Below are 27266 nucleotides of genomic sequence, written 5' to 3'. Positions count from 1 at the left end.
AGACAAAACATCTAGTCTTATCTAGTTGACTAATTACAAATAGTGATTTCACAATGAAAGAAATGATTATTTTATGGTGTTTAAAACAAAGTTAGCTTAATGGCTATATGGGATTGGCAACCATATATTAGAACTTGATCTTGAAAATTAATTATGTGGTCGTCTTATAGTAATCAAATTACTATTCAAATGAAATGATCCTAAAAATAAGTTGACATTTCTTATGTAATAGCACCATTGTTTTATGTTCATCACTTACAGGGAATGCTAACATGAAGATTTTATAATTTATTTGACTGTTGTCCTCTAAAACTATCCTCGCCTATGTAGAAAATAGCGAAGCAAGTATCAGCTATCTTGACTTCTGTCAGGTTGTCTTCCAGGAGCTTGATATGCTTACTTGACATAAAATAGTACAGTCTACTTTAGATTTAAGATAACTTATTAATTCTATAAATGACATAGCATTTATTTTAGCCAGAAACAAAACATGTCATCATAATAACATGGATTGATTTCATCCAGTTTCTACTAACCACACACCGGGCACTGTTAAGTGCTGCATATACAAAGGAGGAAAACGGGCCTACCCCTTGAGGGCTAAGTATTTTCAGACTGGACAGAGAAAATCTTAACATAATACGGTTGGTACTAAAATAGGCTTTATGCAAGAGTTACAGAAACCATAAATTCGTATTCATTGTTTGCTGATGAAGGTATATATTGCTACAATTGACCATTCCTAAGGTAGTAGTCAATTGTTTTCTCTGTAATATAGGAAAAAATTTTAAAAAAAGAACTTAATTGAAAAATAATGGCTTTAAAATGACAAGGTCAATAAGATTATTAAACAAGTTAGGGGGGTGTAGAATTTCCTTTTTGGAAATACTCTAAAAACAGAGTTGTTAGTAAATAAATTCTCTTGCTGAATATTTTACACGTTCTAAGTTGAACGTATGCTTCCCCACTGCCCCTCGTGCACTCCTCTGTCCAGACTTGGTGCACATCCAGTATTACCTGTCTCCTAGCAATGCTTATGCCAGAAATCTGGGAGTCACTTATGACATGTTCTTCTGCTTTACCCCTTTTTGCTTGACCGTCATCAATTCTGGCAGTTTTTAACTTTGAAACGAACATATTTTGAATCCATCCACATTTCTTCTCCACTGCTGCCCAAGCAGCTCAACTTATCACTGTGCTACTTCAGAAAGAATCTTCTCTTGCCTCCTCTTTTACATTTTCTCAAGGGAGCTACTAGAATTATCTATTTAAAACAATAGATCTGATGATCATGTGCTTCTTTCTCAAAACCCTTTTAATAGCTTCATTTTGCTCCTATGACAAAGTTAAAATCATCTCATGCCACACATTGGAATAACTGTGATTCAGCCATACTGATCTTTTTAAATATTTTGTATGTTTTGCCACTCTCTTGCCCATCCTAGGGCTTTTATCGCTTAATTCTTTTAGTTTGTATAATTTAATTCTGTTGCCTTACTTTTTAATTCTCTTTTGCCCCTATATCACCAACTCTTTATTCAGCTTTCAGCTTTAATGTTATTTCTAGGAAAAATTCCGAACCCTCCAAGTACATCTTCCCCTTTCTTTTTCTAGTATTTATCACAATGGTAAATAAATATGTGTGTAATTGTCTGTTTCCCCTTCTAAGATTATAAATTCCTGAGGACAAGAATAAGGTCTACTTGGTTTAGTGTTAGATATATAATAGACACAAATAAATTGTTAAATAAAAGGTGTGCTATTCAATGAAAATTATGAAGTCAAAGATTGATTTAAAAAAATATAAAATCCTGAAATATCTCAATTATGTGGTCACTTTAAAAACTTCAACAACATGTATGGACTTAAAGTGTATTACGCTAAGTGAAATAAGTTAGACAGAGAAAGACAAATACCATATGATTTCACTGATGTGTGGAATCTAAAAAACAAACGAACAAACAAACAAAAAACAGAAATAGAGTCATAGATACAGAGCACAAATTGATGGTTGCCAGAGGTGAAAGGGTTTGTGGGGGGAGAACTTGGGGGATAGGTGCAAAAGGTGAAGAGGATTAAGAAGTACAAATTGGTAGTTACAAAATAGTCATGGGCATGTAAAGAACAGCATAGGGAATATAGTCAATAATATTGTAATAACTTTGTACGGTGGCTGGCAGATGGTTACTCAACTTATGGTGATCACTTCTTAGGGCACGTAAGTGTTGAATCACTATGTTGTACACCTGAATCAAAATAATATTGTATGTCAACTGTAATTAAAGATAAATAAATTTAAATTTTTGCAATTGAATTCAACGCCATTTTATATGAAAAAGCTGTTATATTAAAAAATTTTTATTTAAGTCTTTTTATCTTTCCTTATCCACTATTTACAAAACTATACCAAATGAATTTTTCCTGCTTCCAAAAAGCAAATTAACTGTTAAAGGATAAAGATTTCTTACCTTGAGAATATCTAAAAGAATGTGATATAGTGTCTGAGGCAGATAGTTCCAAAAGAGGAATTCCAGATGTTTTGAGTAGTTTCAGCATACTCTAGAGCCCATTACTCCTTTGCAATATAAGATTTGGTACATTGGTTTTAAAAAACAGTCACACTAGCTCTTTGTGTTGAAATGTAGTTAACTATCTTTCTCTCATGAATAAATATCTTACAGATTTCCTATCAGTGACCGTCGTGATTATTATAGAGCACTGTAGTGAAGGTTGGAAAAACTGGTGGATGAAGTTTTGGCTAATGTGTCTCAACCACTGCCCAATGAAATTTTTTTTTAATTTTAAAGTGGATCTCTAAGCATGATGGCCTTGATGTTTGCTCTAAAGAGAGCACCAATTATTTGCTGAATTTCTCATTTTTTTAGTCTAATTAACTGTATTTTTATAGGAACTATCTTTGGGGTCTTCATTAAGGCATTTTTTTTTAAGATTATCTCCTCACCTAAACATTGCACATTATAAAAGCAGCCTTTGTAGGTATCCCTTATTGTGTGCGTTTATACGTGCTTACATATAGAAATGTTTTATTTTGTTTTGCCTTGTGGCAGCAATTAAATAGTTTCAAGCCCAGTGGCAGAATTAAGCAGAATTATACTTTATATTAATTTAAAAAATTGAGAAAGCTAGTTCAGTGACTTAGCCCTGTTTCTAGTTTGGAGCCAATATGAACAAGTATTTTTATTTTTATTGTTTTTATTTTGTGTCTTTTATAATCTATTTGTTATGCCACTTTTAAGAAAAGAATAACTAACATCTTTTAAAACTAAACAACAGTATTTCTGCTCCAGTTACTTTCAAGTTCTCTATCCATAATAACAACTTTTGGGGGTTATGAGATATTTTAAATAAAATAAATGTTGACATCTTAAAAATTAACTTTAGTATGGAAATTATCGTAAAATATTGTAATGTATTGAAATAATCTGAACATTTCTTTTTTAAAATCTGTTTTAATATCTGCTTACTCATATTTATTTATTTGGTCTTCATAACATTTAAGAGCTTTTAGAAATTTGTTATATTAGATGCATATTATTTCAGATTCATGCTAATAATGTTGTTAAAGGAAAAATCTTAGAATTATTGACTTTAAGTTTCTTCCTACAAAAGCTATCAATTTCAAAACAAAACAGATATTTCAGGGGAGATAGGTCTTTTTGCATCAACTTTTTAACTGATGCATAGGGATATGACTTTTCACAAGATGAGTATATAATGATTAACTTCTTCCTGGAAAAATCAAACACACACACACATTACAATGATTCGTGCTATTGATACAGAGTCTACCCCAATAACTGTCATCTATTCTGTGACAAAGGTTTAAAAAAAGAACTTCTTAAGTAGAGGTTCGGTGATCATGCAATCAGAACAAATGTGCCATGGATTCTAAGGCAAAGCCATTCTAGGATGACAGAGGAAGCAACTGTGAGAGGTCCTACAGCAGACCATTGAGAAGAAGGCAAGACAGGTTAGTACATGTGCCTTGGAGATCTTGGAGACTGATCGCAGGCAACAAGCAGAGATATGTGCAAGTGGTCATCATTATGATGGTACACAATGCGGAATGGAAATGTTCTGCCAGTGGAAACCACTGTGCACTGGGGAGACTGAGGGACAAGGTGAGAAGTAGTAGGTGGAGATCTAGGCAGGGGAACTTGGCATCAAGGGAGTACAATTGCGAGTAGTGAGGATTCAGCTGCAGCAATAGAAGTTCAGGAGTAAAACATGCTCCCTCAGAATTAATATGAGACAAGAATTCGATGGAATGTTGTGTTCTAGTCTCTGAGACATGGAGATGCTAGTTAAATAGGAACTGAGGCAGGAAGTCCAGCAAATGGAAGTGATAAAATGGGCCTTCTTTTGGCACCAGGATTGCCAATGGCCTTACCCTAGTTACTTTGAATCAGGGTGCAGGGTCAGAACATTAGCAGAGTTTCTATGGTGATAAACCCTAAGCTATGGTTTCAGTTGTCTTTATATTTTCCCGACCCTAGGAGCTACCTTGGCCAGATGGGACTGGTGGAACCTTCAGTTAACAGTTAAGGAGCCATTCCTTTGTGGATAAGAGGAAGGCAGAGTTAGTGGCAGGCAATTCTAACTGACGAGACACTACACGTACCCTTCTTCTCCTTACTATGCTTCCCCACTCTTCTCTGTGGAGGGGAAAAAACTGATTTCCACGGGGCATGATTCAAAGCCACTAAAAGACCTGTGAGACCAGAACAACCACAGATCTAAGCTTAGTTAAACCTGGGAGATATTTTTGTTTGTTTAGTTTTAATCAGAAGGACAGTTTGGTTTAATCAAAATGATAGTATTAGCAAATACATACTGTGCAACAGGTGAAGTACAATGACCTCCAAGGACCCATAGAGTTCTCTAGCTTCTAGATACCCCAGGAAAAATACGCTTCAAAGTGAAATAGTCATTTTGGGGAAGAGGTGTATTAGTTTTCTACTGCTGACATAACAAATTGTAACAAATTTAGCAGTTTAAAACAACGTAAGTTTATCTCACAGTTCTGTACGTCAGAGTCTGGTTTGACGGGGCTGGTTTCGCTGATCCTGGTCTCACCAGTCTGAACTCAAAGTGTGTGGGCCAGTTGGGTTCTTATCAGGAGGCTCTGGGAAGAACCCCCTTTGAAGTTTCTGTAGGCTGTTGGGAAAATTCAGTTCCTTGTGGTCCTAGGTGTCACCAGGGGCTGCTCTCAGGTTTTAGAGGCCACCGCAGTCACAGGCCCTCGAATTAGGGAGTGGATAGCTTCGGGGGAGGCATTCTGCCAAAGATTTGTGTCCGAAGGATACTTCAATTATCCTGTGTTATTTTACAAGATGCCAGTGAGAGGAGTTAAGATACCTACACACTCAAACAAGTTAGAAGCCCAGGAATTTTACATTCAATCAATAGTATATAGAAAAGAGACAAAGTCTTCCATTTTGGAGTTCAAAAAGGGAAAAGTAGAACAATGGCCAGAATCTGTAACAGTCAAAAACTTGTAGAAGAGAGTACAGCATTAATATTTCTGACACCCATTCCCTGTGTTTCTGTTTAAACTGTGGTATTTTGAAATACTGTCAAAATACTGGTATTTTGAAATAGTGTTTGACAACGATGTTAGTTTGTGGGTAGGGGGCAGGGGTGTTTAATGGAAAAGCTCTCACAGATAGGACTGTAGTTTCGCCATGTGGCCATAATGCAGGCTTATTGCTCTAATAACAATTTACTCGATCTCTGAAATTCATATGAAGATAATAAATGGTTCTTGAGGGCCGAACTTATAATAATATGAATGCTAAAAATGGTACCATAAACATCCCCATTTCATTTCATTTTTAAACAGAAAATTCTATATGCTATTTATATGAGCTTTCTTAATAACTCATAATCATCATTTTGAGGATTAGTCACACAAAGTTCAAAATTTTGTATGTTCAAAATGAATCTGTGCGTCTGAGAATAGCCAGCCCTAGGCACATAGTAGGCAGCTAATATTGGGGATACAAATACTGAAATGAAGGTATCACCTAGAACTTAATGGTCTCAAAACAAATCCCTTATGTCAGACCTGTTTCTTATCATCTACCTTTTCTGATTAAAGCTGAATACGGAATTCAAGGAACCTGAATTCTGAACCAGGGAACGTGGCTGCTGTTCTGAAAAATAACTAAACCAAAGGCTGGCTCTTAAAGTATTCTTAGGAATGAAATCATCACTGTGTTTATCAGGGTCTTTTTGCATTTCTCTTGCACTTAAAACATTTTTTAGCACCAATAGTTGCTTTCCTTCTGTTGTCTGTAATATTTCCTATGCTTCTTGGTTTTCATATGAAAAAATTAACATTTTTGTAGAAATTACCAGCCAATAAAAGCACTTTTTTTTTCCTGCATGGCAAACATCAGCTGTAATATAATATAACATTTCGATCCCCAACTCTGCCACTTTTTATGGTTCTAGGTGCTCAGAGGCTACATCTACACTGATGTTTTGTTTTTGCTTATTTGATTTTATTTGAAATCCTGTTTCTGGGTCTGTCCCTCTTTTGGAAACCTAAGGGCTTGAATACTATTCTCTGAATAATTGAGATTTTGTGAAAGCAACATATCAAATAATATTATGATCTAAACACAGACCTAAAAAACATCACAACAGTCAATGATGCTGGTTCTTCAGACTCTAAGAAGTGGTTGAGTGGGGTGACCTAGGGTAGAGTATATGATGCTGAAAAATGAACTTGTGTAGTCAATGCACATAAATGCCCAGGAATAATGTAAGTGATTTTTAGATAATTTTTAGGATCTGACTTTATGAAACAGAAAAAACTGCTTCTTCATTGTCTAAAAATTAAAATGTTTCATATCATTTTTTTCATTGAAATAAGAGTTCTTTTTAAATTTAATATCTGCATTTTATTTAACCTTACATTTTAGGGATTAGGTATGTCTTAAGTAAAGTTAGCATTTGGTCATATTTTATAGGTATTAACAAAACCGGCATTGTATATGTTTAATGTATAATAATTTTTATAAGTAGAAACAATATTTCATAAAGTCTGTGAACATTTTATTAAAAACTCTGTTACATCATTGTAACAGTTAATTTTATGTATTCACCCAGTGTCTTTTATAGATTGTTTTTACCATTTGCACAATTACATTACCTTTGATTCTGTGTTTGGCATGTTTCACATAGCATATCATTAACAAATTTCTGTTTCCTAAATAATTCTATTTGTAGCCATTATTTTTAATAGTTAAATCATGTTCTATCACTTAGACATACTACAACTTATTTAAGCATTGTATTATGGCTGAATTTTTGGGTTACTTAGAATATTTCTTATTATAAATTATGACAGAAAACATATTTTATGCATACTGTTTTTCTCATAGTTCAGAATTTATATTTGGATACTATCTGAAAAGAAGGATCACTTAGTAAAAATTGATTAATTTTTTATAATACATCACATATACATGTAAAGTGTTTTCTATAAATGTACTAGTTTCCCATGTCACCAATAACCTATGAAAATCCTGTCCTGGCAAGATTCCTAAGCATATTTCCCTTGTTATCAATAATATCATAACTGTATACTTAGTTGCTAATAACATTTACAAAGAATGACCCTTTGAGGTTTGCCAGATCTTTCCTTTAGACCTATTAACTGAGAAATCCTACCTTCCCACACCCACTTTCTAGCATTGAAAAATAACCCAGGTTATTTAAATCATTTAAAAGGTTCACATCATTCTGGGCAAGTAATTTAGAGATCAATACATAGATATGGAATTGAAACATTTTAGAATGATAAATATCAAAAAAAGCATCCCTCAAATCTTTAGAAGAAAACAGCAGATTACCAATGAAGGAACAAAAATCAGGACAATATCAGACTTTTCTACAACATTAAACACTAAAAAACGGTAGTATGTATAGTTTTGATGAGAGTCAACGAAGACTTTTTCATATATAAGGATTTTGAAAATGATATTTATGTATCCTTTAGCCAACTAAGAATTGTACAAAAATTAAAATTCATGAGTAGTGATGTTTTTATTTATTTATTTATTTATTTATTTATTTATTTATTTATTTTAATGATAGCGGAAATAAGCTAGATAAAATTGAAGTTCTTATTTTTGATGCTGAAATTATGGTTACAAAACTGAATTTAGAGGTCAATAGTTACTACTGAAAGAAGAAGTGATGAAAACGAAAAGTTTATGCCTAAAATGCCAGATGTTTATAATAAGGATTAAGAAATGAAAGAGGGAGATGTAGAATAGGAAAAGTAAGCTAACTTCTTCATTTTTCATAGGAAAAGCTAAGCAATATTGTTTGTCCTAACTTTAATACCTTTAATACTTAGGATACAGAAAAGTTGTTTCTTTCTTCAATTTTAAAGGACACCTTATTAGATGCATATTAAATGACATTTTTGCTAACAAGTGAAACAGTTAAATAAAACATAGCACAAAGTTTAAAAACAAATGGGTGATTTAATATATAAACACAAACAAAAGGAAAGCTGAGTTTACAATACTAATTTTGAACAAAATAGATTCAAAGCAGTGTTTATTAAACATACAGAAGAAACGAGAAATGGACAAACAGTTGTATGGTATTACATATGTTTGAAAGAGCAAGAGAACAAAAATTAGAGACAATATGAAGATAGGCAAATTGATTAAAAATGTAGACCAAGAACATGGATACTTCATTAAGTATCCATGGGAAATTATAAAAATTGATCATTGGTTAGATCACAAAAATAATTGTTCAACAAATTCCTAAATACCAGAAACTGTATGTTACATCTTACCTAAACACACATGGGAAAGCTAGAAATGAAGAAAACAAAAATAAAACCTCCAATCATTTGTAAATTGAAGTATATCTTTGGTTACATCTACAAGATTTGATATTGGTGTTCCCATTTTTTTTTACAAATCATCTACTCAGTACAATTTTGGCTTCCAGTTATATCCAATAACTGTTTAGGAAATCAAAATTACACTTATGATTTTGTGTAAAAAAAATCAAAAAAGATGATTTAGGGGAAAAAATGTGAACACCAACATCAAACGTTGAGCTGGAACCAAAAGTAAATTCAGAACCAAATTTATAATTTTATATTTTTTGTATTTAAAGAAAGAGAAAAAAAAATAGTTATTAATTTCATTAAGAAGTTTGAAAATAAACAATAAAACCTAAAAAAGTTTAGGAGACTAACGATACACTTTTTTAAAGGAGTAAACATACCATACTAATAAAGCAGTAAAACAAAATAAATGAATAGAACAATTCCTGGCAAAGATAATGATGAAGAACTAATTCAATTTAGAATAGAGAAAACTGATCATCACCTGTCTCAGGGCCCACAGTTCAGTAAGGCAATCCAGGGCAGGTGGGCAGGCTCTGCTCCACAAAGTCATCCAGAGACTAAGGCTAGTGGGTGCGCTGCCATAGTACTGGACGTTGTTGTTTTGGTCTGGCAGAAATTAGATCTCTAATTAAAAACAAGTGGGAGGTATTCCAAACTTATGACCTAGGCCTAGAAGTGATGCATACCTCTTCTGCTCACATTCCTTTAGTAAGAACTTGATTCTTGGTAAGAACAAGGGAGACTGGGAAATATAAAGTGACTGGATGGCTATGTGCCTGGCTACAGTTCTGTTACTATGGAAGAGGGAAAAACAGATGTTGGAGTTCTGCTAGCAGCAATTTGTCTCAGAGCTGCTACAGAGGACCCTTTTAAAGTATGTGAGAGTACTATGTATATGATTAAAACTAAAAATCTCAATGAAATGAAATGCTCTGGAAAAAATATAAATCAACAGAATTGAAGCAATTAGAAGTAACAAATATAAGAAGAATAATGACCATAGTTATTTCCCAAATTGCCTTTGTATTCAGGCAGTTTTACTGCTGCATATTTTTTAACTTCAAAACTCAGAATATGGTGTTATGTAAACACCATATTCTATAAACTTCTTCAGAGCGTTATAAAAGACAGTTTGCCATCCAATTCATTTTGAGAAGATAGAATAATACTGATGCTCAAGCTTGAAAAATATAATACAGCAGTGAACATTCTAAACTTGTCTCATTTAGAGTGTAGATATAAAAGTCCTAAATAAAACATTAGCAAATGTAATTTATTAACTTATTAAAAGAATCACCCATCATGATCAAGCATGGCTTATCTCAGAAATACAATGATGGTTTAAATTTAAGAAAACTATCCGTGTGTGATTACTTACATCATGCTTCCCAAAAGACAAAAAAAATAATAACAATTAAATATGAAAAGTCAAAAGCGCCCTTTTTTATTCCTGATTTCTTTGAGAATCGTTTTTAGAATACTAGGGAAAGAAAAATTTCTTCATGTGATGAAGAATATATTTTCAACCAGCAGCCAAAATATTTAATTGTACTTTGCATTAAAATTGTGAAGACAATTTTATCTATCTAAAATTGTGAAGACAACCTACTGTCATCACTTTAAATGTTTCTCAAAAAAATACCTGCATTATAGCATGTAGCTTGAAAATAGTGCAGATAGCTTAGTAATAAAAATCAATAATTTCTTGCCTATTCTCTTCCTACTCACCACTCCCTTTAATCTTCCTTCCGTTTTTCTAATAATTGTATCACTATTTCAGTTCCTCTCTTATTACCTTCACAATTTTACATATACTTAAAACATGTTTCCTTTTCCACCAATATATACACTTTATAGCTTGATTCCCCAGTGTATAATTAGGCAACCGGTTCTCTAAAATCCTTAGTAAATAAAACTATTAGTTATTTGGTGTATAGAATCTTGATAAATGCTAACTAATTTTGTTTAGGAATCAATTGCATCCTAGTTTTATTTTCAGCAAAATTTTATTGTATGCCTGTTTATTTGAAAACTCCATACAAGCTATATATAACTTTTTTTCTACCAGAGGCCACAGTGATAATAAATAAGTTAAAATAAGAACTCTTTTAGCTTTTATTTCAGATTCTTAAGAAGAGAAAATATAAAATAACAGTATACTTCCTCATTTTTAAATTCAGAACTAGTGAGTTAGAGAATAAAGTATTTTTAAAATTAAATATATAATAATAACATAAGGGGAAGGGGAAATGGGAAATGGTGCTGGACATATATACCAGGGAAAAATAAATAACAGAAAAAGAAGAAGGGGCACAGATTGACGTATGCCTTCTTAGAGGGTAGAGTGATACAAGCACAGAAAGTCCAAGAGTAGAACGTGACCACACAGACTTAAAGACAAATATGCAGCAACATGAAGAAAGATTTCATGGTGACTTTTAAAATTCATCTTACTATATTCTTGGGAAAGCAAATAATTGTTCCCTAATTTTGTTCATTTGAAAACAACAAATTTAATATGTTGGTTTTATAAAAAAAAGTAGGTAAAATTATATTAGTGACTTGGAAAAATAGAAATGAAAAGTAAAGTTGTCACTCTGAAAAAAAACCTTGAAATTAGGTCACATGACAAAGTCAATGATTTAAGAGCAGTTAGAAAATACATATCTGAAAGTAAATATTAAAAGCACACAAAATAATCCACTAAAGAGACAAAGCACTTTTAATGATAATTAATATTTTTATGTTTGCCCTGAAGTTTTATGCATTCAGTCTACTTTGAAGAAATTTTTTAAAGCTATTTCATTTGTATGTTTTTCTTTTCTGCAAGAGAAATAAAAAGTCAACCCTAAATAGACACACATATATTACATAATAAAGGATTTTCCATGATATTCTAATGGGAATTCACACAAATCCAGTGCAACTAATGCTTTGTAGTAGTTCTTAATGTAATTAATCTATTTGTTCTTTTTTGCTCTAGTCACCACCCCACCACCCCAAAATCATACATGCTTTATGAGTTAGAGCCAACAACAACTTTCTGTGGATCCACAAGTCATGAGATAACTGTCTCTTGAGTAGGAAGCAAACTTGAGACAAATCTCAGAAGTTCCAGCAGCAAAACCCAAGAAACTTTTCTTCCTTTTACATAAAGACCCTAATCCCAAAAACTTGATTCTTATTTAGCTTAGTTTCAAAGCATGTATTATTTATATTGCTACTGTATATAAATAAGTTAGGCAGTTTGAGAGATACACCCTTTTATAATGCTTAGAGTACCGTTTATTGTACTTCTGTAATGTTTGTTAGCAGACTAGTATTTGTTAATGATCATGCTGTACCAAATGGTACGCTAAGCTTGAGTCCACAGTACAGCAAAGGAAGGAACTATCCCTTGTCGATAAATCCCAAAGGATGATTGGCAATGGATGGATAATGTAGCTCAAAAATGTGGCCCACAAAGTGAAGTTTGGTCTGAAATGCTCTAGACTAGCACTGGGTACACAAATGGGGTAATTACCAGTATTCCGCTCACTTCACTGTGTTTTTAGGCCAAGACTAGAAATTACTATCACACCAGAACACTAAATTATGCTCTACACTATAAATCATCTAGCTCTAAAGCTCTTTATTTTCAAGACATCTTTATTGTTATGCCCAAAGTATGATTTTTAAGAAAGAAAATTTTCCACAAAATTCTTTATGAGGGAATAGATGCAAACTATAAGAATTTGGTACACATGGAAATATAGGAATGCAATCTCAGAGTAAGAGGCATTTAGTCATTCTAACCTGATCCATTACTTTGATTGATTCATTCATTCCTGACTATCCTATTTAAAATAGAATCCTACCCCCTTTACTGGGAACACTCTATTCCCTGCTTTTATTTTTTCTTCATAGCACTTACTGTCTCTCTTCCCTCCCTAGAATGTTATCTTCAAGAGGGCAGGGAATTTTTCTTCCTATGATGTTAACTGCTATATTGCACAGCTTAAAAGAGTCCTTGGCCATATATGTTTTGATTGAATTTATTAAATAATTTTGAAGTATAAGATAAAATTCAAAGGCATTTTAAATATTTAACTTTCTTAAATCTTCATCTAAATGATTTTTTTTCACTTTTAAATAATAGCTGAAAAAAATATATAGAAAACATATAATGAAGAACTTAGAAGAAGAAAAAAAAACAACTGGCTTATTTTATACCTTTTAACAAGTCAGTTCCCCAAAAAGAAAAAAAGTAAAGGAGCCAATGATGACCCAGCATCTTTACCTGTTTAGTTTTCAGAATTTTAGTTTAGATACAAACCAACATTTTTTTTTTTTGAGTAGACAAAATCTTTTATATATACTTTCTAAGCAACTAGAATTGAAGGAGAAATAGCATCTTTGAACTACACTAAGAAGTTGCAGTAATTCACTGAATTCTGTTTTGTTTTAGTAAAACAAAAACAACATCATAGTATACATTTCTATAAAAGAATAGGTGGGTGTGGTTTACAAACTTGTCTCTTTTGATGTCTTTGTATTGCCAAAACAAGTGTCTGTTCTGCAATTAATTAGAACAATAGTGACATCCTATGTCTAGCTTTTAGTACTAAGAGCAACTTCCCCATGACAGTAATTGACTGTCAAAGGATGTAGATGAAATTTTTCTTCCTAGATCTGGCTTAATCATATATATATTTAAACTAAAAGAGGATAAATGTTCAGTGGTAAATTACTCCAACATCCTATATTCAATTTTTATGCAAGTTTAGTTAAAATGGAGAAAGCATTTGCCTTTCATTTTTGAAAAACATGAGTGTTGACATATAAAGTGAAATAGAACAATATCTGGCAAATGGTAGGTATTCAATTAATGTACCCTGAATGAAATAGCATGTTTTTGCTTAAAATAAAATAATAGATTAATGTTTCATCTTAATATCTAAGAAATATTTCTCCTTTTATACTTAATGCTTTATCAGAAGTTTAGAATTTTAGCATTCATAGGTAAGCAACTGTTTAGGTAGCCACATTTAAATCTAGATGTCCTCAGGAAATACTAAAATCATTGGCCTTCGTTATTAATAACTGCCAATGTTATGAAATAAACATTATTTTTATCAGTTTATGTACTAAGAAATATATGCTACAGATATACTGAGATACTTCATCTTCTAATGGAATATTAATACATGAATGAATACTGATACATAGGTAAGGACAGTGCAATAGATATACTAGACCCAGGATTTGTTTTGAGTTCTTTTCATAGCAGAATTGTTAGATTGATACCAGTCAGTCTTCAGCATATTTCAGGTTCCCTCTTAGTATTTGTAATACGTATAACTATGTTGAGGGATGAAATCCATGGTTGTAGAACAGTTACATACATTACTGCTCTGTGTAAAAATTAAATCTAAAATCTTGATTTGATCACAAAGAGTCTAACCCAAAGTTTTCCATACTCCTATGTCACGAAGCCCTAGGATTCCGTGAAATAATTTGTAAGTGAAGTAGACTCTGAATTTTTCAGTCTGAATTTTTTCGTAATCTGTTTATATGAGACTAATCTCTCCAAATCTAATTCCTTTCTCTATTCAGTCTCCTAATTACTTTTTCATCCTCACCACCCTATTTTTGCTATCAATTGTATTTTGGCTACCAATTATACCCTATCAGAAAGTGAATAATGTGTGTTGCCACCTATAGGCAGAAGATAAATTACACTTGCTTATTACAGAAAAGCATAACCAAAAAAAGAGAGTTCTTTTTTTTCCAATTCCTACAACTACCAATTTCAAATTTATTACCTACATTTTTACCTATTGTTATTGACGTTGCCATTTCAGATGCCTGTCGTAAAGCATTTGCTTAAACTTGGATCATTTTGTCATATTACTACTTGCCTTTTACGTATCATTCAAATATACCATCTTCTTAAAGTTCTGTGACTTTAAAACGTTTAAAGAGACTTGTTTAAACCACATAACTTAGTCGTATGCTAAACTAACTGTTGTATCTTAGTTTACCTCTGTAATGGGGGAAATTACCAATATTTGCTCCTGGAATGAAAGCTTCCCTCCCTATAATCACTTAACATCAGTCTTTGGTTTTGTGCCTTCTCTGTAATGATATAGGTTTGTTTCTCCTTTATTCTTTGCAGAGTGCTGCAGCAGCTCCCAGTCCAGTGCTAGGAAACATTCCCCCAGGAGATGGCATGCCAGTAGGTCCTGTGCCACCAGGGTTCTTTCAGGTACTCAGAGAAACTGACTAGGAATGTTAAGGCTTAGGAACTCCTGTGTGATTTTACTTGACGATATGAAGGAGAATGAGGCTATTTTCATTCTTAAGGTAAACGTAAATGCTGTGCGGCCAACTCTTGATTGTTCAGAGACTGGTTAAACTAGTGGCTAGATTAGCCCTTCCTTCCTGTATTATTGTCCAATTTTTATTCATTTATTTATTTTGCCATTTTCATTGTTCAAGTAAGAAAGAAAGGGAGTTGAAATGCAAATGAGCCTATTAAATAAACTGTGGTAAAGATTTGATGGGAGAAGAGGCTAAAGATGAGATTCTGGAATGATGTGTGGATTTTTAATGTCTAAGCTATCCATATCGCCAGAGACTAAAGATAATCAAGATTTGGCTGTACTTTCAAAATATGGCTAAATCATAACTTAAGCACTTATCAAGAATATAGGCTATATCAGAATATTTGAGAATCATCTTTGTGGCTTTTTAGCTGGAAATTTTATTAATATAATTACATGATGTTTTAGAATCAGGTTTAAAAATACTTATGTTAGTATTTTAAAATTTCAACGAGACCATTTATTTTAGCAATGATGATAACGATTTTAGAATTGCAATACGTCCCTTTTTAATTTTTATGGCATCCACATCTTAAATCTGACAGTTATTCTAACCCAAGCTAACATAGATTCTGCAGCTTACTTTTTTTACTACGTGGTTAATTTTATAACACCCTTTGAGAAAATTAGGAAAGAATTTAGGAGTTAAAAAACTAGAGTTGGAAGGCATTACAGAAATTGATATAATATGCTCTCATAATAATAGCTAACGCTTAATACTCGCTTGCTATATGCCGTGCTTTGTTCTAAATGTTTTACATATATAAACTCTTACTCCTCACAATAACCCTAGGTGTGAAGTACGTATTATCATTCCCATTGCACAGATGGAAAAACTAAGGCTTGATAAATAAGCCATTTGCAGTCAAAAATTGATAGGGCTGGGATTCAAATTAAGGCTTTCTGTACTTATATTGCTGAATTTACCCTTTAAAGTTCATAGTTGATTATTATTCACAAAATATTCCTAGCTCATTTTATTTTTTCCCTCATGCTTTTATTCCTCTTGCTAAGGATACATTGGAATTAGGGAGTAAATCAGAGGAGTTTACCTACTTGTAAGAATTAGTAGAACATCTCTAAGAGGCACTTTTTAAAAACGGGGGGAGGTTGGGAGGAAGCCAAATTCTTTTTAGGATTCAGCAAAGATGGATAAACCTATACATTTCCATTTTTACTTTTTGTAGAATGAACTGTTCTCCCCTTATGTGTCTTCTCTCTGAATCTTGGTGAGAGTAGTTGAAACAGAGTTAAATTTGTTTTCATTATTCCAATGTAATAACTAGTTGAGCAGTACTATTAGATACCAGGCACTGTGGTGGGCATCTAAGAATGAGTATGTCGTACACCTGAAACTAAGGTAATATTGAATGTCTACTGTAATTGAAAAATTACAAATAAAAATAAAGAGTAAAATCTTCATAAAAATAAAAATTAAAATGAGTTTGTATAATATGTCCCCCCTTGCAGCTCATTGTCTAGCTAGTGAGGCATTATTAAAAATAAATATCTCTAATACAGCAAGGTATGTACTGTAACAGAGTAAAGTGTAATGTTCTGTGATGACCTAGAAGAGAGAACAATTAAGTCTGCCTGAATTGGAGCTAAGAGTGGTTTGGAAAAAGTTTTCCAGGGAAACAAGAGGGGGAATGATATTCCAGAAAGAAGGAAGAGTATAAGCAAAAGTGTGGAGGCATCAGAATGAGCCTGTGCAGAAGTGTACAGAGTACTATATACAGAAAGTAAGGTAAGCAGGAGTTCCAGGAAATGAAGTTGGGAGGGTATGCTGTAGCATATTGAGAAGCATGTGCCACGTTATGAACTTGAGTCTTTATTCAGTAGGCATGTCGGGGCTGCCAGAGATATTTTAAGAAGGGCAGTGACCAGAATTCAAACTATAGAGTGGATATAGAGTGGATTCAGGCTTTGTTAGGCACCTAGATATAATTGTATACAAGATCCCTGCCCTCAAAAAAACTCATCGTATGTATGGTTAAAGAAAGAGAGAAAGCGCAATTAGAGTATAGAAAGAAAATGGCTACATTAAATGAGTAGGGTATGTTCTTAGAGCAAATCAGAAAGCCACCAAACTCAATCTTGGGAGGGGCATTTCAGGGAAAAATTGTCAAAATAGTAAATGAAATACAAATTGGCATCTAAAGGTGAGTTAGGCAAAGGAGGCAGGGGGAGAGGGGAAGAATATTCCAGGAAGAGGGGGAAGGAGCAATGTACAAAGACTCAAAGGGGAAAGTAGAGAGACCAAATATAAAACCAGAGTTTAATTAGCTGAAGGGACAGTAGGTGGACATGAGGCTCCAGAGGAACCCTGAGGAGCCTCGTAGGTTAAGAGTTGGAACTTGATCTTAAGGGCAGTAATAATCCATTGAAGAATTTTAAGCAGCAAAGAGGCATGTTCATCAGATTTGCATATTTAGAAAAACCATGCCAGTTCTAGTGTGTAGCCAGGATTGCAGAAGGACAAGTCTCAGGTTCGGGAGACTATTAGAAGGCTGTTACAGTAATTCAGGGCAGATTTGATGATGGCCTGAACTAAGGTATTGGCAGTGCATATGGAGAGAGATGAACAGATTTGAGAGACAAATAAATGTGGGGCTTTGAGTAAAAGAATTCAACAGTACTATCTTGGTTTCTGGCTCTCACCTAGGCAGGTGGAGGTTTCATTTTCTGCTAGAGGGACCACAAATGAGGAGTAGTTTTGAGGTGGGACAGATGAGGTTCCCTGCGGGACCCCCAATTAGAGATATCCCTTAGGACAGTGAACTTATAGGTTTGAAGCCTAAAGTAGTGGTCTAGTCTAGAAATAAAAATTGCAGGATCATAATCATATTAAAAGCACTAAATCCACATGGGGAAAGTACAGAATGAGAGAGCAAGAGGGTATACAACAGAACTCTAAAAACACTAACACTTAAAAGATGCACACAGAAAACAGAACCCACTAAAGAGACTGGATGCATGGGTGTCGGTTGGCTATCCTAGTAGTCCAAGGAAGAGACATTGTGGAGATATTCGAGAGCAGTGGCAGTAGGATTGGAAAGCAAGAAGCAATTCATATTTATGTTTGATCGGCCTTAGTTGATGAACCAAATTAGGGGTAGAACAGAAAGAAGTGGAGGAATCAGGAATCAATCTGAGGTTCCTACTTTGGGCCTCTGGAAAAATTAATGTCCATCTGATGTAGGAAAGACAAGAGGTAGAAAAAGTTTTAAATGTTTGAGTTTGATACACATCATTTCTCTTTATCCAGGGAGACCATTCCAGCTAATCCCAGGTACTTTTTTCCCCTGTTCAACAGGCTCTGAAATATGCCCCGTCTCCCTAGAAAACTTTTTTTTTAAAAGAAATAAGATGTGATTATCTTTTGGTACATATGGGATAGACTTCTCAAGTATTTCCTAAATACCAGCATTGGTTTCCTATAGTGATTGTGCTAGACTACAGCACGATTCTGGCCAGAATGACAGTTGTTAATGAAGCGTAGTTACCTTCTATGAGTAGAAGTAGCAACAATCAATCATAAACCAAGTCCTCACACCAGTTTCCACTCCAGTTCTGAAGAGATATTAACTGCCAAGAATTGTCTAGCACATGAGAATAGTTATGATTTCCCACTATTAGTGAGGAAATGCAAAGCTTATTTGGGGACAGCTGGAATGGGAGTATGCCAGGAAAGGACTGAACCTATTCGAATTTAATGAATAAATGAAAGTAAAGGAAGAAGAATTGGAAATGAGCACATAAAACAATAGCTTAGGTAGTTCTGAGTTCTGCTCACTATGTAATAATACTATAACAAGTACATTAAAAGAATTCTTCTAAACAGATGAACATACTCCTTTTATTCCTGTTTACATTGTAGAACAATCCCCCTCTTTTCCATTATAAGTATAGGTTTAAAGACATTACCAAATGGAATTATCACAAACTAAATTTGTGAGTTCATAACAACTACATTTGAATAATAGCAATTAACATAAACTCTAACATAAATAATATGCTTAATACCTCATACATTTAACAAGTCCATCCTGGAAGGCAGTTTTTAGATTAGTGTCTATTTGTGACAGATGTTAACATTGTTCATACACTTTGACATTTTTATTGAAATGGGAGAGCTTCTGTTGTTGAGTAGGAGACCAATTAAAATCCATGGGAATAATTGAACATGCAGAAGGAGGTATCAATTTAGTAAAAGAAAGCCATTTGAAGTAAGCCACATGTATTTATTTACTTGGAGTCTTTCATCAAAGGAGTAATTTGTATACGAAACCCCATAAATTCTCAAAGTGACTTCCATGGAACTGGTGAATAACTTTAGAGCAGCTTTCTTATACTGGGAAGCCTTGCTACTAGGGTCAGAGGCAAGAAAACATTTTTAAATTGGGAGGTCTTGCTGCTGTGGACAGTTTGAAGCCCTGCTACTAGGCATCAAACCTGTGTGTTGACTGCGCTGTATTTTCTTTGGCAGTTTTAGTGGAAGAAAATAAGTACTGTGGTGTGGGGTGGGTATACACAGTAGAATCAGTATACTCAGAATTGAGTCTATAATCTGACTCTCCTGTCCCTGTTTTAGAGTCTTATTCAAAAGTTTCATTGAATGCTAAGAAATTTGAATTATATATTAAAAGCATCAATCTGCTATTTATTCATTCTCATGGCATTCTTACTAAAATACAAGCAAAGTTTGATTCCTGTAATTTTATTGAATAGGCTGCAGTGTTCCTTGAACCAATTAGATTTTCTTCTTACTTATGGATAACAGTCAAAATAGTTTAGTAAAATGCATAAAATAACGTTCTCCTTCTTTTGTGTTTTTTAAAAATTAATAAGTATTAACTCTCTTGCCTTGTAACATTCTATAATTTCATAGATTTGAGTAACAAGAAAGCTTCTCTTGCGAATTATACCACATTAAAGAAATGGACATTTCTTATTTCAATCCCCCCAAAAAAAATTGGGGGGTGGGGGGGTGAAAGTATTTTAATTTTTTCTTCTTCTCTTTACCACAAGAAAACTTTTAAGAAGGAAACTATATCTTGTTTTTTATCATTCTACTAAACATAGCCATATCTTTTATATATAAACACAATATAATCTTTTAATATAGGCTGATAAAGGTATCTTTGAGTATATAACTATAATGTGGGATATAATAGTAAACATCTAATTTTGAACTCTGTATAGCCTTTTATTTATTTTTACTATATTACGTTTTGTTTTGATTTTTATCTTGATACAGTTACTGTATTTTAGTCACTGGATCTTTCGTTTTCTTAACCCAAACTGTTGAAAACTAATAGTATATTGATGTTGGGTTGTAAATTTAAGGCTTTGACATGAATAAGATTATAAATACTTGTTGATGATAAGTATACCAAATAATTTAGTTTCAGACTAAGGTAGTCATCCATATTTTAAAATCTGAATTGATCGCAACTCTGATGTGGTAGAAAATATGTTGCAGCAGGATTGTAAACCACATTTTGTTTGCAGGCTTCATGTTAATATCGGTAACGCTGCTCTGCCATCTAGTGGTAGTTTGCAGATCTCTCTCCTTGTTCAGGTATATTTTGCAGAAGTTCTATTTTTAGCAAGACTGCACTGGACAAAGCTGACCTAATGCCTTGACATACTAGTAATAACGCAATAAAAACAACAACAAAAAGAAAATAAAAATAAAAAATAGAAGGAAATGTCCCCTTTTCTCCATGGTGCTATTATTGACTAGAAAAAGCTCAATATAAATGACTTTCAGAAAGCAATGAAAACAAAAACAAAGCTCAGGATAATAAATATTCTTGATATTTTAAAAGAAAAAGAATCAAAATGAATAAAAAATGAGAAAAATAGTTATTTAATCTAACACTTGAAATTGAAAAGGAAAAATAAGGAGAAATGGTTTTTTGTTTGTTTGTTTGTTTGTTTTTTGCAAGCCCAGGTTAAATATTCCTGGAGGTAGATATTTATTTAACTTATTTCTGGAAATAAGTCCTATATTTTGATGATACCATCATAACTACATATACTCATCTACTCTGCTCTTCTTATTCAGACTTTCAGAATGCAACTGTTTTATTATCAGTAACACCTGTTGACTCTATTCTTTATACAGATAGTTAAATGGTCTACATGCCTCCTTAGCTCCCTTCTGTTACAATCTTCATATTGTCTTTACTCCCAATGGTTTCCTCTCCTCTTACCCTCCTGACCATGGCTGTTTCAGAAATTAGTCTTAGGAAATACTCTAAACCAGGAGAAACTCCTGTTCCCTCTCCCCAGAAGTTGTAGATACCATCTTTGAGCTCAGATAATGAACTAAAAGATTAGTCAGTGTATCTTTTCTTAGTTTGAATAAGTAGGATATTGAAAATCACAAGTAGAATTGGGTTACTGAACTATATATAACATCTAACATTATCAATATATGTTGTTTAAAAACTCAAATATTAAAAATAGTATTTCTCAGAACTAAATACACCAGGATTTGGAGAATGGAGGTAGAGAAGTTTGCTTATTTATCAAACTTCAAGAATTAAAAATTAAGTTTAATTTTCTTAAAAATGTAATTTTGAATCTTTAAAGAACGGAAATTCTAAATATTAAAAATAGATCAAGTCTTTCTGATAAAAGAAGCCTAAAAACATAAAAGTGCCTGACAGCTGCTGGCTTTAATAATGCTTTCCTGCAGTTGTGGTAATAGTTTTTCTGGCCTCAACTATTAGAACAAATTAAAACTGCTCAGCTTGAGTAACTGAGTGAGTTTTTAAAAAAGTGCAGTTTCAAACAACTAAAGACCTTATAGCGGTTACTGGATGGACAGAGAGCAAAGAAGGGAGTGTCAGGGGTTCAGAGTCTTCACTTGGGTTTTCCAATTAGAATGGAATGAAATAGTTTCCTCTTAGAAACTCTTCTTTTTTTGTTTGTTTGTCAAAATGAGTATTTGGAAATGTTAGCTTGGCCATCTTAGACCAATATTGCTTTTCCTTTCACTTTCATGTTGCTTCTGTAAGCTAAAGGTGTCCAGATACTTGATATGAAACAATAAAATATCATTTTTTAAAACCATAGGTGATAAGAGCTTACCTATTTTTCAAATAATTTTAAATTACAGTTTTTCTTTTGAAAAACATCTTATTGAAAATTCTCCCCAGAGTGCTGCAGTTTTTATTAAAGCCTCTTGGGGGGGGGGGGGAGAAATATTTATAGCACATTGCAAATATGCAAAGTCTATTTATAACATAGTTATAATTTTTTATTTAATGTTGGTTTACAGAAATAAAAATGGTCACCATTCTTTGGGAAATTAAAGATAAGGTATATTACAAATTTTCTACATAGGTGGGATAGATTTTAAATATACATTAGGATGCCTTCAGCTTTTTTTTAAAAAAAAAATGGCTTATCATTAGATGGTGTTCAGGAATAATTTATCTTATGTTCTATATCAGAGGTCGACAAACTTTTTCTATAAAAAGCCAGATAGTAAATATTTAGGCTAGGAAGGCTTTGAAATCATAACTCCTCAACTCTATTGTTGTGGTGTAAAAGCAGCTACAGACACTATGTAAACTATAATGATCATGACTATTCCAGTCAGACTTTATTTACAAAAACAAGTGGTGGGCCAGATTTAGCCCCGAGAGCCATAATTTGACCCCTCATGTTCTACATGAATATGGTCACCACTAGATAGCTTGTAAGAAACCCAAAGGGTCAACCAAGAGCAGTGTTTCCCCACGTGTGTTCTTTGCACTACTGACATGACAGTATGGGAGTCGCCCACTCCAAATTCTTGGGAGTGTGGGGTATGGGGCTAGAAAACCTTTGTGGTTTGTTGTTGTTGTTGTTGCTTGTTTTTAACAGATGAATGTCACAAACTAAAATTTGAGAACCACCGGTTAAGATTGCTGACAATATTCAGCAACAAATATTTATTGCTGCCCCACCCCCCAACTCCACATGCTAGTGGCACTAGTGTAGTAAACAAAATAAATAGAAATCCTAGCCCACATAGAACTTAGAGTCTACTAAGGGAAACACAATCAATAAACAAAATAAATGATTATTTAAAAATATATGTTAAATAGTGGTAAGGGCTAGGGAAAAAAGTGAAATGGAAATGAAAAAGGAAAGTAGGCAGCATTGCAGAAGTTTTGGGTCGAGTAGCCAGAGAAGGACTCACCGAGAAGATGCCATTGAAGTAGAAAGGACATGAAGGAAATGAGAGAACAAGCATTCGATATGTGGGAAAAGTATTCCAGGCTGAGGGACAAGCAAGCATAAAACCCCTGTGTTCAAAGCATGACTGTTTTTTTCCAGAGATGAGCAGGTCTGGGTAGCTAACCTGCTAACCTGCTGGGTAGTAGAGTGTCAGGTGGGAAGCATAGTTAGATATGAAGTCATAGGTAACAGAGAGCTGCATCGAGGAAAACTTTGTAGGTCACTGTAGGGATTGGGGGTTTTACTCTGAGTAGACTGTTTTAACAGGGTCCTTCTGAGTGCAATGTCCAGATTAGTTTATAGGAGTGAAGGGTGGAAACAGGGAGACCAGTTTGGATATCATTGCAAAATTCTGACAAAAGGTGATTATGACCTGAACTATGGTGATAGAAGTGGTGGGAAACGATTAGATTCTGGATATATTATGAAACTAGAGCCAAGTTTTGGTGATGGTTTGGATATGTGTTGTGAGAGAAAAAGATAAATCAAGGGTGACTGCCAGGCTTTTGGCCTGTTCCCCTGGAAGAATTTACTGATGTAGGTAAAACATCAAGAGGAGGTATGAGGGAGAATATCAGAAGCTTAGTTTTGAATTTAAGATTAATATGCTGATTAGATATTCACAAGAGGTTGAAATAGGGTATGCATATCAGAGTCTGGAATTTTATGGTTGAGTCTTGGGCTACAGCTGTAATTTTGGAGTCATTAGCATATGGATAATATTTAAAGCTCTGAGCCTGGATGACATCGCCAAGATCAGAATTATAGATAGAGACAAGAAGCTCTACAAGGATACCGGGGCATTCTCATGTTAAGAAGTCAGGGAGATGAGGAAGAACCAGCAAAGAAGAATGAGAAGGAGAGGCCCAGGAGATAGGAAAAAAAAAAATAACCCAAAACAGGCAATGTGGTTTCCTGGAAGCCAAATGAAGAAAATGTTTCAAGGAAGGGAGAAATGACCAGCTGTGTCAAATGCTGCTGATAGTTCACATTAGTTGAGGACTGACAGTTGACCACTGGATTTAACAAGAAGTTCATTGATGGCCTTGATAAAGCAGTTTTGATGGAGCGATAGGGGTAAAAACCTCATAAAAGTGGATTCAGGAAAAACTGGGAAGAAAGAAATTGGTGTCAACGAGTATGCCCAACTCTCAGAGTTTTGCTCTAAAGGGAAAGAGAAAGGAGGCAGTAGCTGGAGGGAGAAGAGGGGGAGGTCAAAGAAACGCTGCTGGAGTGAAGTGTTGGCTTTTATAAAGGGCTCATCCCCACAGAGGGACAAAGAAAACAGCTCTGAGGCACCTGTGGGAAGAGAGGATGTATAGGCTATTGCCAGGTCTCATTCATTCTACCCAGCAGTCAGGCATCATGTTGTAAGTTGTGTACGTTATAACGCCAGGGAAGAGTAATCCCGTATCCTCTGTGCACAAAAGGATGCTCATCAAGAGAATAAAACAGAATTAATTACTTAGAATGCTTGCAAATGTGAATACTATCTGTTTTCTGTCATCTTTATGTTCTATAAATGATCTCTGAGATTACAAATACCTTTGGTCTGTAAATGTTTTTCCATTTGAATTTGTCTTACAAATTTTATTATGTACATGTACCTATTTAAGACACGTGTATTCCAAAATGCATATCTAAAATTGGAGATGGAGAAATAACTTTAGTTTGTGCAATTTGAATTCTCTCATCTTGCTTATTTTTATGCTTTTTAGCATTAGCCAAATTAGTAAGCTCTAGTTTCAAAGGATTTTTTGGTACATTAATAAATTATGTAAAAATCTGTTCTGTAGAAAGACTATTTTATATAGTTTAGAAATGAGTTGAGTAATTTTAAGTATACACTTCATGTTTACAAGTAAGTAACCAAGTGAATATGAGAGTATAATTTAATTTCTAAACAAAGTAAAAATATACATAATCTGCTACTTGTATCAGAAGACCAACCCCGTAGGCCAGTTTCTTAATGTTAACTTTGCAAGTGAATTTGAAAGGACTACTGCCTCATCAGTAGAAACTTCCCTAGCATATCAAGATACTGGAAGGGTCAGAACAAAATAGCTTTTTTTTTTTTGCAAAATTTACATTTAGGTAAATTAAAGTACTGGTCTCACTCTCATCTGAAACCAGTTTCTGTGGAAATATGAATATAAAATAGGGGGAAACAAAGAAGGGAATACTTTTGCACTCTTTAATGAGAAATTAAGAATGGCTTATAAAAAATGTTTTAGCTCCTTTTTCGGTTGAGTCAGCTGATAATTTATCCTAAATTATAAATCTCAAATATTTATTTTCATACCCATTGTGTGTTTTTTTTAATACACTAGGATCTGTCCCTGTAACTTAGATCAGGAGCGGGAGGCAGCACAGAGCCAGATTCAACTTACATAGGACTCCAGCTACCTGCCTCACAAACACCAAAAAAAAACACCAACAAAGTGTGTGTGTTTGTGAATATAAGTTGATATAAACATTAAAGATTTTTATAGAATGTTACTGAAACTTTTATAGTTTGTAAGACTTAACCATAGCTAGCATAGTCCCCATTCACAATCTACAAGTCCGTTGCCACACATCTATATCTAGAAAGGAAAGCTTGAGAAGCAGAATCTTATTGAAAAGGCCCATAATATAAGTGAGAAATTTTGATGCTTAGACTAAATCCGTATCAAAAGAATCAACCTACTTATAACTCTGTGCTGAATTGGATTAGCCTTGCCAAAATAGCATCTAGGAAACTGAATCTGTTAATACTTTACAATTTTTATGTGAGTTATTTTAATTAAGTGTTGATGATGATAGAATATCTATGATGTATGAGAGATAGACTACATATTTATGCTTATCAGCAGAATATGCCAGCACAAGTATGTCATTTTGTGAGCTAAATTAGTTTAATACTAGTTGGAATTAAAATGTGTTAATCAAGAGTGTGTTATCCACTGGGGTGTCAGTAATGTCTGATGGAGAATTTCATGAAAAACAGAAAAGAAACTAAACCAATTAAGATATATGAATTGTAAAGTAACTTTGACGAAATTCATTTGATGCATAATTTATGCTTCATTACTTTTCTACAGAAAAATTCATGAAGAAAACTCATGAAGCATCTCATGGAATTTAAAATACAAAAAAATATGTGAATGTTCTTACTATATATAAGATGGCTAAAATGAAATGCTGAAGTCACAATATTCTGTAATGACTTTTCAAAATAATATTCTCAGTAGCATGTGACTTTAAGAAACTTAACATATTTAAGAAAAAAGATTTTCGTCTACGTGAAATACAGAATAGCAAAATAGAGAATAGCAATCTATATAGGAAAATCATGTACAGTAAAGAGAATTGAAACTAAAAATATGTACACAGAATGAATAAAAAGTAATATTGAGTTTTTAAAAGAATGTTTATGCTTTTGGTTAAATCTTATAGTGAATCTATTTGTATTACCTTTCCAGGACTACATATAAATAAACATAACTTGCCATATTTTTCATTTTCCAAAATTATGTTTGGGTGTTTTTCCTTTGAAAGAGTCTAGAATAATTTTAAAACAGTACATCAAAAATATCAGTAGAAACAAAAACTCACAGACACAGACAATAGTTTAGTGGTTACCAGAAGATCAGGGTGGACAGGGGTGGTAGAAGAGGGTGAAGGGGATCAAATATATGGTGATGGAAGGAGAACTGACTCTGGGTGGTGAACACACAATGGGATTTATAGATGATGTAATACAGAATTGT

The 27266-nt window shown here is 33.5% G+C and overlaps 1 protein-coding gene across 4 annotated transcripts in view; it reads left to right on the top strand.

Moving 5' to 3' along the window:
- The window catches only part of SSBP2 (single stranded DNA binding protein 2), a 282149-nt gene that overhangs the window by 182259 nt on the left and 72624 nt on the right, over positions 1–27266 (top strand). For 2 of the 4 annotated variants that reach the window (XM_033110260.1, XM_033110261.1), the window contains exon 5: positions 15066–15155. The exons of the other annotated variants lie outside the window; for them this stretch is intronic. In XM_033110260.1, coding sequence (XP_032966151.1) covers positions 15066–15155 — 90 coding nt within the window. The remainder of the gene's footprint in view (positions 1–15065; positions 15156–27266) is intronic. 4 annotated transcript variants of the gene reach the window in all.

The sequence above is a fragment of the Rhinolophus ferrumequinum genome, chromosome 7, assembly GCF_004115265.2.
Source record: "Rhinolophus ferrumequinum isolate MPI-CBG mRhiFer1 chromosome 7, mRhiFer1_v1.p, whole genome shotgun sequence".
NCBI classification, from domain to species: domain Eukaryota; kingdom Metazoa; phylum Chordata; class Mammalia; order Chiroptera; family Rhinolophidae; genus Rhinolophus; species Rhinolophus ferrumequinum.
This window is presented reverse-complemented; position numbering and strand designations above follow the sequence as displayed.